Consider the following 12,891-nt stretch of genomic DNA (forward strand, 5'->3'; position numbering starts at 1 on the left):
TTGCTTGCAATATAATTAATAGAATTCAAAGCACATTTCTCAGCCATGGTACATACTGAAATATTATCTCTCACCCCAATATTAGACAATTCTTTGCAGGCCCAGCTCAAAACAACGTGAAAAAATAACCCTAGTAATTATCACATCCTGAGACTCTGCTGCCATATTTTACCCTTGCTTCTGTTCACAATCAGCAGGTAATTCTTTGACATCTCTCTATCATTCTGTGTGATGTGAGAACATATTTTTCAGTGCTTTGCAAAGCCTAAACACACATGTACTGCTATCACAGATAACATCCACCTCCAGGAGCTCCAGCACACACAAAGCCCTTCCACTGTCCCAGAAACACACTCCCATTTATTATGTACCACTTTAGACAGCAGCTGTCACAAGACAGGGGAGAAAAGCTATGGTGCACTTGTGTTTAATCTGTTTTGGAGTCAATGCTGTCCCATTGCCAAAAGCCCTCCTGCAACTCCTGGAAAAATACTGCACTTTCCTTTCCATGCCCCTAGTTGGGAGCCCGCTGCTTCAAACCCTTCTGCAGTTTCCAGCTCATCACCCAAAATGATAATTTGTACAGACAGACACTGTAAACAAGTCCCAGCACTGGTCAGATCCCAGAAGGTTCAGATGCATCTCTCAGACCCACACACAGGACTCCAGCACATGCAGGCAGGTGTTCAAGGAATGCCTGCAATTTCCAGGCATTCAATCATCTGTTTACTCCTGCCTTTGACACCGTAGGTTGTCCTGTCTCTCCCATCCTCACCAGTGGTGACTACCACTCCACAAATACAGAACAACTGTGAGCCTGTCCACAAAACCAGCATTAAAACTCCACTGACCTGCCACCCATCCACAGACAGAAAAAAACAGCTCAATCAATTATCCAGAGTTTATCTGTTGTAAAGGTTGCAAAAAGATGAGATGGATGCAAAATTGGGGCACTTGAGTTCATGCTGCCAGCAGTTCTCACAGAGTACATTTGCACTCCTCTCTGCACATTAAAATGTCTCTCAGGGGCTTTTAACAGGGATCCCTGCCAAGGATGCACCTGGGTTCAAGCCCACAGTGTTACACACAGTTACAGATGCCTATCTGCAGCTCAGCCACCATGCTGCAATCACACAGCAATGTCACTGAAAATTCCAACAGCAAAGGTTTCCCACACAAGTATCACAACTCTGTTAAATACCATCAAATGGTAATGATCACAGAGCTCACAGATTTCAGCCCTGGCAGAAGAACACAAAATGAACAAAAAAGAAGTGATTAGAAGATAAAATCAGATCCTAAATATTACAAAAATTCAGTTAGAAGCATCAAGCACATACTTGAAGAAACAGCATTATAAAGAATGGGTGGAGAAAGGAATTACTTGACAGTATCTGTGAATATCAATTTGCAGTTCACCTTCAAAAGGAAAGGTAGCCCTAAACTGTTATGATGATTTCTCACGTCAACCAAAGTGAATGGCAAGAGGTAATTCTTCTTAGCAGCACGCTGAATTATGTATCTGTACATAAGCCTTAAATGTGTATTTTAATTTCACCTCAGTAAATTTCTGGTATAAATCCTGCCCTTCTCAAATATCTCTGAATTTTTAATTAACTTAATATCATAATTTCAACCAGGCAGTCAGAAACTATGAGTAACATATGATTCATACTCAGAAGTAAACACACCTGCTTTTCAACAACATCTCTAATTACTGCCTCATTTTACCCTTTACATGGCATTGAAGCCAATTTGGGTCATACTGTTTTTAGCTGGAGATGAGTCCTTTCAGCTCACAAATAATGTATGAGATGTTGCTGTGTTGTCAGTTTGAAGGACATTTTCAAATGCACTGTGGCAAATTTAATACATGGCCAAAACACATCACTTTACTTCTGATACGCCTCACTTCACTACGAGCTTCCACCAGCCAAGGCTTTGCCAAGAACATTTAGGCTTTGATTTGAATCATTGCTGCACCACTTTGTTGTCTTAGGTCTGTGTCATAACTGAGGGAGTGGGACTATATACTGAATAAAACAAAGTGCTTATTTCTAATGTTAAAGATAACAGGAGGACAAACAGACATGGGGTTAGAATACTTAGTGTGCAAACCCAGGGCACACAGGGAATATTTCTGTGTCTGCTCTGGGTGCCCTGACCCCCAGGGCAGCACTGACTCTGACCCTCATCCATGGAGAAAGTTTACCAGAGTTCAGGATAGACTGGAATCCACAAAAGTGGGAAATAGATTGTAGAGAGCAGTGTAGGTGTGTCACTGGGTGAGAAATTGAGGGTTTGGGGTTTTTAGTACATTGTGGACGGAAGCAAGATGGAGGGCACAGGGTGTCAGCCCAGGGTGTTTCTTCTTCATCCTGCTTCTTCCTTCTTCTCCATGGGTTTGGGTGGCATTTTGTAATTGGGCAGAAACGTCCCCATTGCAGCTCTTTGGGATCAGTTATTGGGTTAGAAGGGGAAATAATCCAGGTGTCAGTGCTTAATTGGATAGTTCAGCCTTAAAAGCCCTTGTACCAAGAGATTGTTGGCCATTTTGTGCCTTCTAATGAAAAGGTGCTGAACTCACAGCAGTGAGGCTGTTTCACTGATCAGAAATAATAAACACCTGAGTCTGAACATGAATTACTGTCTCAAGTGCCTTCAGTCCAGCCCCAGAGAAACCCACAGCTGGAACCCCCACAACTCAGGTGTCCTTTGGGAGACGATGAGCAAAGCCTTTCCTGAACTGCCTCCTGCTCCTGAAAGCACCATGCCTGCTAGGGGTGATCAGTGAAGCAAAAGGAGCCCTGCTTCACAGGCGGCTCATCACCTCTCTGCTCTGAGCATTCAGTCTGGCCAGGACATGCCCCTTCAGCAGGCTGAAGCTGTTCTCACAGATCTGATGTGCACTTAGCCACTGAAATATGCATATGACACAAGATGTATCTGCTGAAGTTTTTAAACCCTCCAACACAACTAAAATGTGACAAATTCTCATACACCAAGCCCTGCTCATTCTCAAACCAGCCTGTATGTCAGATTTCTCAAAGTTAGCATCATTATCTTGATTTGTAGCATACTAGTAAACTCTATACATCTTCAAAGAAAAAAAATGAACTGCCTTCTGGTTCAAGTTGTATAGATTTTATTCACAGGAGCTATCGCCTTCTGACATCTACCTCTAAATTGCTTGATAGAATGAGAGTACCATACCTGCCATGCTTCCTTTGCCTGGTGTGCTAACTCATATTGTAGATCAAAACAATACAAAAGCCATGAAAAACACAGGAGTCAAAAATGGTTATGTCCTCCATTTATCAATTTTAAACCATCACTTCAACAGTTTAGAGAATCTGTGCTCTAGATGTGAAGGTCCCTTCACAGCTCTAAGAAAAAAGGTGAAGGAATCCCAGGCAGAGGAGCTGAAATGTGGCCTGGGTGGGCAGGGCCCCTTTGGGCAGTGCTGGCAGTTCCATCCATCACACACACAGAGCACATCCCCAGCATCCTGCATCCCTCTGGGTGTGCTGGTGCCTCTGAGCAGCAGATGCTGAGGGAGGAATGAGCAAACCCCACATGGGTCAGCAGCAGGGCAGGCAGGGCTCTGAGGTGGCAATGCCCTGCATTTCTTCCCTGTGATACTGCCAGTGCTTACTGCTGGGTGGCAGGAGACATGGGAGGGTTTTTCCTATTTAAAACAAGGCTACAGGCAAAAATAATTAAGTACTCAGGCTTATTGTAGATGAGATGAAAATGAAATTATTAATGTCCTAGTTCATCCTTAAATAATCATAAACAATGCTGACAACTAGAAACTATGTACACTGACGGACTACATCCACAGAAGTATATAGCAGTTTTCAGAAGCTATTTGAAGCAGATCTATTGACAACTGGGCTTAAGTGACTTTAACAAACTCACAAATTACTGCACAATCTCTGGGTTACAAGTGGTTCCACTAATTCAACTGTGACAGTTATTTTTCTGTTTTCATTTATTTCTTCCTTAAGAAGTTCACCAATTATGATCTCCTCCACACTACAGTAACAATCCACTTCATATCCAAAAATAAATACATGGAATAAATACATAGTAACATGCAGTGCAAAAAAATCTCCCATCCTTGAATTAGTTAAGTAATATATAACCTCAATAAATGCAAACCAAAATAAAATCCTAAATCTGCAAAATAAAGAAAACAATAAGAGTCCTATATGGAGTTTGATAAGATCCCTTTCTCCTCATTTAAGGTAGACAAGGAACCAGCTCTTTGTGAAACAAACTGAAAGGTGGAACTGTGGGGCTGTCAGAAGCAGATTTTGAAAAAGAAAAATCTGGGAACAGGCAAAATCTAATCATGACTGGTGAGATATCTTTGAATAGGCTGTGATTCTATAAAAACTGTGACATAGAAACAAATCAAATATTAATAATTCAATAACTTGAAGTGAAAAGCAATCATCTGAATTCTGGTCTAATTTGCACAACAAATTTAGCAGAAGCAGGAAACCTTGAGCTTGCACCACAGGAAACTGGTGGAGCAAACATTTTTCATTTGATGTCCCTTCTAATTAACTAAAAGTGCATGCTGGAAGCAAAAGCAGATACATCCCTGATAAAATTCAACATGGAAAGTTTCAGACAAGACAAACTTTCAGTGCAGAAAAGGCAGAAATGGAACAGTTATATCTTCACTGGAGAGAAAACATCAAGCAGAATGAAAGAAGAGAAAGGAATTACTTCTCCCACATACCATACTTCTCATTACCAATAAAAGGTGTTTTTCAGTAAAGCTTTACCTTTCTCACAATGACTTCCAGTGAATCCAGAGGGGCAGAGACATTTGTTAGGAGCTACACAAGTCCCACCATATCTGCACCCTTCTTCACAGAATGCTGCAAGATAAAAGGAATATGTGGGTAATACTTCATTTTTTAAAACATCCATTTGAAGGGTAATTAGAAAAACATCTACATTGTAAGCAATTAACAGAATTTAGCATATTTAAATTCAGTCCACCTGCAAACACAGAGAGAAGCAACTCACTAAAATAACAAGAGGAAAAATCTCAGATTACACCGCAGGCAAACCACCTCACCAATAAAAGATTAGAAACCATCTGGAAGAAGAAGAGAGGAAAAAATACATCATGTGTTTTTAATGGGGCTGATCATCTTTCCATTATATTGAATATGCAGATGACAATTAAAATGCTCTGCTAATCCACAGAAGCCAGGCAGGTTGGATGGTGTTAAATACTGTGTTCCTCACTTTTATCAATTACTTCACTGAAATGTCTGTAAACACATACTATTTTGCTGCTTTTTTTTTATTGCAAGGGCTAAAGTATGTTTTGTGGAATTAAGAAATTAAATAGAGTGAGGCTCATGACTGAAAATATGAGAAGGGCTCAAGCCCAGTAAAAATGTGATTTTTTTTGATGGAGCAATGCTGAAGTTCTCCAGAAGTGTATGTGCCCAATAACTGGGATTTCAAACAGCTGATGGGTCTCATCTTTTCCTGCCAGCACTGGGTGATGTTCCTCTTGCTCACAGCCAGGCTGGCAGAAAGTCCAGTGAGTGTGCAAGAAGGGCTGCTCACTGTTTAAAGTTATTGCTTTTATTTCTTTAGGGGAGAGAGGAGAGGAGAGGAGAAAGAGGGAGAGAAAGAGGGAGAGAAAGAGGGAGAAAAGAGAGAGAGAAGAGAGAGAGAAGAGAGAGAGAAGAGAGAGAGAAGAGAGAGAAAAGAGAGAGAAAAGAGGGAGAAAAGAGGGAGAAAAGAGAAGAGAGAAGAAGAGAGAAGAGAGAGAAGAAGAGAGAGAAAGAGAGAGAGAGAGAGAGAGGAGAGAGAGAGAGAGAAGAGGAGGGAGAGAGAGAGGAGAGAGAGAAGAGAGAGAGGAGAGAGAGAAGAGAGAGAGAAGAGAGAGAGAAGAGAGAGAGAAGTTAGAGAGAAGTTAGAGAGAAGTTAGAGAGAAGTTAGAGAGAAGTTAGAGAGAAGTTAGAGAGAAGTTAGAGAGAAGAGAGAGAGAAGAGAGAGAGAAGAGAGAGAGAAGAGAGAGAGAAGAGAGAGAGGAGAGAAGAGAGAGAGAAGAGAGAGAGAAGAGAGAGAGAAGAGAGAGAGAAAAGGCATCAGGACACTTCTGCACTTTGCACTGGTACCCTGAGCAGGACCCTTGCTACACCTAAGAGTAGCCCCTACCCCTGGCTCACTCCCTCCTCCTCAACACTGAACTTCCCAAGTGCCTGAGTGGGTCTGACTGCACTTTTGAGAGGAGTTGCAATTAATATTTAAACAGCAGCTCTCGGCATCTAAGCTAATAACAGATTTGCAAAGTGTTTCCTGCAAGCTAAAATCACAGATGGAGTGTTGGCAAAGAGATGTTACAAATGCTATGAAAAGGCTTAAAGTGCTAAATAACAGAAGAAATGTTTAAGATTTATTTTCCACCACATGAAAAAGAAAAATAAAGTGAATAGATTTCTAGGCATTAAAAAGAACGTCTTGCAGTTGTTAACCAGTTAGAGGCAAAACCCCACATCATTGTATCTCGTGACTGAACTGACAGACACATCTGCCTTACTGTAAATATATAATTCATAGCATGCCATGCTGCTTTATGGAGGAGAAGAATGCTAAAGTGTTTTAGACAAGATCACAGCAGAATATTGTAAGCACCCCTGGAGCAAGGCAGTGGTGTGGAGAAAGCACAGTCACACTTCCTCCCCATCAATGCACACACTCCATATGGGAATCTTCTAAAATATATCTATTTTGAAACCAGCCAATTTCTGAATGAGAAGAAGAGAAATATGGTGTAAGAGTAGTTTGGGTTTTTTTTTTTTTTTTGCATATAAATATTTGTAAGAAAGTATAACTGTGCAGAAAGCTGAAAATACTGGTAAGAAACGCAACTCAAAGTATACAAAAACCATTATGAGCATCAAAAAATTCTTTCCAGAGCTATTAAAAGCATATTTGCTCATCTCTAGTCTCAGCATCCTCAGAGAAGGTGCAAGTTAAATTCCACATCTACATGTTTTCTGGTTTGAAATTGTGAGTAAACAGAGACTTTTGTGGAGTAGTAATACATTTCTGCACAACATCAAAAGAAGCAGAATTTGTGGCAGAGCAGATATAAAGGAAAAATAAAAAAAATATATTGGCCAAAAAAGCACATAGCTCATCCTTTACATATCCCATATTACACTGGGAAAGAACCACATGGGGCTCTTAAGAGAATTCATCAAGGTGAAAAAGGATTATGTTTATTGCCTATAAAAATCATGCATGTCCACTGAAAGTTATTAGTGCTGCTAGGGCCAGGTAGGTAAGAAGGGCTCAGTGAGAGCTCTCGTGCACTTTCTTTGCCACCATAATGGACAGTACCAACTTAGCACTGTGAAATATCTGCTTCTTATGGTAAATCCTGTTAGCAGGTCAGCAGAGTGAGGTGCCATGCCCTTCTGTTCTCTTAAAAAGATTTCTAGCAGGGGAAGATGCTGTGCCAGGGCTGGTGATGTGAAAGGCTCCCCTTAGAAGCTGTATGTTGTGTGAGTGCAGCAGCCAGGTGTGCATCCACATCTGGGGGAAAGGCTGGCATGCCTCTCATGGGCCAAAGCTCTTCCCATCCCTTCCTTCAGCTGGACCTCCTATATGTGTACTTGTCACTGACATGTTTTATGAAGATCCCTTCACTAGGATTTTTCTCCTGAGAAGCCTCAGAAATGAAATGTAAACAATGATTATCTGACGGCTGTGGAATGTGGTCTGGAGATGGTTTACCAACAGGTTCATCTTTGATTGGTCCCACGTAATTTGTTTTTAATTAATGGCAAATCACAGCCAGCTGTGTCAGATTCTCTGAATCTGTAACGAGATTTTATTATTCATTCCTTTCTAGCCTTCTGATGTCTCCTTTCTCTTTCTTTAGTATAGTTTAATATATCATTTTCTTTTATTATAATATATATCATAAAATAATAAATCAGCCTTCTGAAACATGGAGTCAAGATTCCCATCTCTTCCCTCGTCCTGGGAACCCTCAAACACCCCCACACATATTCAAATGTGCAAGCACTTACTTGTCAAGTAATTCCAAGTGTTACTGTCCTTTATATTTCCCATCTTAGCAACTGACAGGGAAAAAAAACAAAACCAAAATATTTGCTCTGGGACGCCCTAAGGAACTTCTGCACCTCAGGCTGCTGTGAGAAAGGCCTTTGTCCTGCCCAAGAGTTACCCAAGCACCAGCTTGTACCACAGATGTCGGAGGATGAAGCTGAGGAAGAAGCTGAGAAATAGCTGCAGGAGAAAAGAATCCAACTCTCCTTCTCAATTTTTGTAGATGCTGAGAGATCTCTGCAACACAGACTAGCTGTGCTTCTCTCTGTCACTCAGGCTTTGCTGGATTGATGGGATGTGCTTCATCCTCACATTTTTATGCAAGAGGAGAAAACCCCAAGGAAGAGTGCCAGCACTGTCGTGCTGTTCCCCAGATGGTTCTTGTACAAACCATCTCATTCCTGCATTGTAGAGGCTTGCAGGATATAGAACATCAAACCCACGGCTCTCAGAACACAGTTAAAAATCACACTGAAGGCTGCTGTCCTTAACTGCTGAAAAAGAGCTCACAGAACTGCATGCAGTACTGATAGCACAACTCTGAATTATAAAAATGCTCAATACCTCTAATAATAGGTTTCAATTACATTTCAATATACAGTTCCAGTTGCTAGCAATTTTACCAAACTTCATTTATCTGAATTCTTTTCTCTAATAGCCCTGCCTCTGGCTGCTGCCTTTTAACACATTTTCTCAAAATGAATTCATTTCCAATAATGAGATTTTTTTCCTTTACAGTTAGCAGAAGAAATTAAGTAAAATCCTTACATCCCATCTGCACCTTTGCCTTATGGACAAGAGAACCCAACAGGGAGCTGCTCAGCAACTGAGTGCCCATGCTCTCCTGAAAATACTTGCTTTGGGGCTTGTGCTTTCCTATATCTCACAGGGACTTGTGATGCAGATTTCCACTGGGGTTTGGACCCCTCAAAATCAGGGGAGGTGGAATTACCAGTACCACAGAGCCAGCAGTTCTAAATGTTGATTGCAGACTCCCTCCTACTCAAAGTTAACACAAGAAAGACAAATCATGGCTGGATCAAATATTGCTAATGTATTCCCACGAGCAGATCCTGTCTCTGAAATCATTTGCAGGCTGGAAACTTTGATAAGAAGGATAGGGGTTACTGAATTTACCATAAAGTTTTTATCAGGAAAATTAAGTGAAGATGCCATTAGGGCAAAGTCTACACAAGTAAACTTCTATTGTTTAGAGGCTTATTCAGTATTCTGTATGTAAAAGAAACAATCTGCTGATTTCAGGAGGTTTCTGCCAAAGTCAACATATCTCTGTAACGCCAACAGGTTTCTTCCTCCAAAATAAACGCCTTTATTATATAAAGATCTTTCCTAAAGAGACATAATTTCTCTGTAGAGGAGGAATTTTATTTCTGATGCACAAGCTGCACTATTCTGGTTTTTGTATGGCAGCACAGTGCACTGCCTCACTGGGCTGCCACAGGAGAGCAGATACTGCAGCACAGAACCCTCAAGTCCAGCAAATACCTCTCACTTTTCAGTGCAATCCAGTAGATAATACAAAACATTTATACTAGAACATATAAAATTGTTTTTGTAAAAGAAAATAAATAAATAAAACCAAATAATTACCCAACAAATTTAAAGGAATGTTAGTTGATTCTGAAGAGATACAAAGGTCTTTCCTTCGTATCCTTCCCAAATATTACCATCCCAAATAAATATTTTGATTTACTATATGCCTGTGAAGTTAAAAAATGAACATTCAGGAAAGAGAAGGAAGGGGTCAGGCACAGGCTGCCTGGGTAAACAAAAACATGCAGCGTTGGAAGAGAGACAGGCTGGTGTAAGTGTACAAGGAATTGGATAATCAGTTGATGGAAGGAGCAGAATTTCATTAGCTGATTGGATTTTCTCAGACAAGTACACCCAGGGGTGCACTGGTAGCAATCCAGCTGTGTAAGCTGAATACCAGAACAGTCAGATGGCACCAGTTGCTGAGGTGGCTTTAGAGGGCAGCTGGGAAAGTGGAGAGAAAGCACAAAACTACAATAAACCAAAAGAGGGGAGCAGCAGGGGCTCTGCCCTTTCTCTCTGTACTCAGGTGTGACACTACCATCTATAAAAGCACAAAAAACTCTTTTTGGTTCAGTGAGCTACATCCATTGGACACAGGGATATTTCACACACAGCCTGTCAAATGCCACTGGAGACCTTTCACAGCTGGCTGCAGTCAGAGAAGGACAAATCTGCCAGCAATGAACTTTGGCCAAAAGAATGGTCCTGGAAAGTTTTCTTCCAACATGTTGCAGCATGAAAGGGAGTGTGGGTCAGTCTGGCACTCAGGATGCAAACACATCTGAGAGTGGAAGACAAACTCTCAGCTGGGCAGCTCTCACTTTTGGGAGGGGATTGCCACGCAATTTATGCTTCAGATTTGATGGGCAGTGTGTAGGAGGGTTATGCAGTTTGGGAAGAGCCTATAAATTTCAGATTTTCTATCAGCTCATCATAAAGATATTATTCCCGAATTATTTTAATAGAAATTTCCTATGTAAAAGGTACTTTGCAAATGTAAGTAGCACAATTTCTGCCTAGTGTAGTCAAAATTCCAAATCCTGGCAGTACAAAATGTGTAAGTGTATGAGAGCTAAATTTGAATAAAGATCAATGAATTCAGAATTTAAGTTAGGAGATGAGGGGTTTTCAAAGTACTCAGAAAAGCATGAAGGAATTCCTTCAAATTTGGCAGGCAACACACAGTGAAAGACAGAAAAAGGGCAAAATAGAAAACTCCCTAGCAGGATTATGAAGAATAAAAAATAGATCAGGAAGAAATTATGTCAAATATAATAAGCATACACACATACTGTGTGTTAGTTTGTGTGTCCATGTATGCTACATAATATTTATTGAAGTGCTGAACTATTATTTCAGAGTTTGTCAGTAGGCTATTTCAGCTGATAAAGCAGTGAATCTTTTCAAGTTCCCAGTGCTCTGTCACACAGCACTTGCACAATAAAGATTGAGGTGAATTTGGAAGGCTGAGCACATCTCTCTGAAGGCTCTAAACTCTGAGCCCCTTCTTTGCTGTGCTATGATGCTAAATTCTCTTGTTGCTCGGTGTTTTGCTTGACTGATATGTAATCAAGCTGTGGCCATTTGTAGGCAAGCAGCAGGCCATTCATCTGGATGCTTTCAGGGTGGGCTCAAGTGCTCTTTCGCTGGAAATGCTGAATTATTTTGAAAAATGAAACCCAAACTCCTGAAAATTACAACAATGAATCACAGTGATAAATACTAATAATTTCCTTTGTACTACCCCATTAATGGAGCTTACTTTTGAATGTGCAAGTTACCCACCCTGATTAATACATTTTCACCTAAAATCTTTTCTAATGAACAAACAAGCTATATTTAATTAAATTAATTCAGAAGGCATATTGAATAGACAGAATCTGTCCCTTCTGCTCTCTTGCTAAAATGGCATCTATGAAACCCTTATTAATGTCAACCTTATTTTATGGCTCTGAAGAAAGATATGTGACAATTTTGAAAAATTTATTTGAAAAAGATCAATAGAAGCAGTAAGGGACAAAAGCAATATAATAAAAATTGTCCTGTGATATATTAGGCTTTTGAAAGCATCTCTCCCATCCCCAGAAAACTGTGCTAAATGAATATTTTTGTTGCCATTTTACTGCTCTGCTTCCTCAAGGCTAGACTCTCCAATATTTTTAGTGCACCATTTTAAGCCAACTGCAGCTGTCTCTCTAGCAACCTAATAATAAGCATGACAAAATAGGGCAGAATACTTCTTCCACAGACCAACCCAACATCATCCTTCAAAATTCAAGTCAACAGTTTAAACTGCAAAATCAAACAAATTTACTTCAAGACATGACATGACACATGGCACTACTGCAGCTTTTCTTTGCATCACATAAATGTGCTTGTTGTACTTGCGGTTTGTTTTAAAAAATGGGGGTAGAGTATTTCATATTTACAAATATAACAGTTTCTTTAGAAATCAGTAATGCTTAAAGAATCCTAAGTTAAGGATAAAGAAGCGTGTTCCAGAAGCACAACAGTGTGGCATTTACATTTTCTGAAAAATCCCTTCACCCAGGATTTTTCTCCTGGGAAGCTGAGAAGCCTCAGAGAAAATGGAAAACAGTTTTTAACTCATTTTCCTCTCCTGTGTTGTGCTCATGTGGAATGTGCTTGGAGATTGTTTACCCACAGGAGATTGTTCCATTGGATTCTGCTGTGAGTTGATTTCACTCTTTGGCCAATCAAGGCCAAGCTGTGTCGGGGCTCTGGAGAGAGTCACGAGTTTTCATTATTATCTTTTTAGCCTTCTGCAAGTATCCTTTCTCTATTCTGTAGTATAGTTTAGTGTAGTATTCTTTACTATAATATAGTATCATAAAATAATAAATGAGCCTTCTGAGGACATGGAGTCAGATCCATCATTCCTGCCTTCATGGGGGCACCCCCAAATACAACACAACAGAAGCATTTTCTCCTGCTTGATCTATTACCACAACTTTGTAAAGACCTTAGCTCAAATGTCATTGAACTCACTGAACAAAACCTGAATTCAAAACCAGCAAATGCAATCTGAGCTCTGCTTGGCCCTAGTACAGTATATGGAATATACAGACACCGTTAAAACCATTTTCCAGCAACATACATATTACAGATCTCTCATCCCAGAGTTCCAATCCATACAAGCACACTCTGCAGACACATTCAGCAGAAGAGCAGCTGGATTACCCCTGATGTAAC

At 40.4% G+C, this 12,891-nt stretch overlaps 1 protein-coding gene across 3 annotated transcripts in view; it reads right to left on the reverse strand.

Moving 5' to 3' along the window:
• Positions 1 to 12,891, reverse strand: part of NELL1 (neural EGFL like 1) — a 273,003-nt gene that overhangs the window by 58,351 nt on the left and 201,761 nt on the right. For all 3 annotated transcript variants that reach the window (XM_064715789.1, XM_064715788.1, XM_064715790.1), the window contains one exon: positions 4,800 to 4,895. In XM_064715789.1, coding sequence (XP_064571859.1) covers positions 4,800 to 4,895 — 96 coding nt within the window. The remainder of the gene's footprint in view (positions 1 to 4,799; positions 4,896 to 12,891) is intronic.

Source organism: Zonotrichia leucophrys, chromosome 5 (genome assembly GCF_028769735.1).
Source record: "Zonotrichia leucophrys gambelii isolate GWCS_2022_RI chromosome 5, RI_Zleu_2.0, whole genome shotgun sequence".
In the NCBI taxonomy this organism is placed as follows: domain Eukaryota; kingdom Metazoa; phylum Chordata; class Aves; order Passeriformes; family Passerellidae; genus Zonotrichia; species Zonotrichia leucophrys.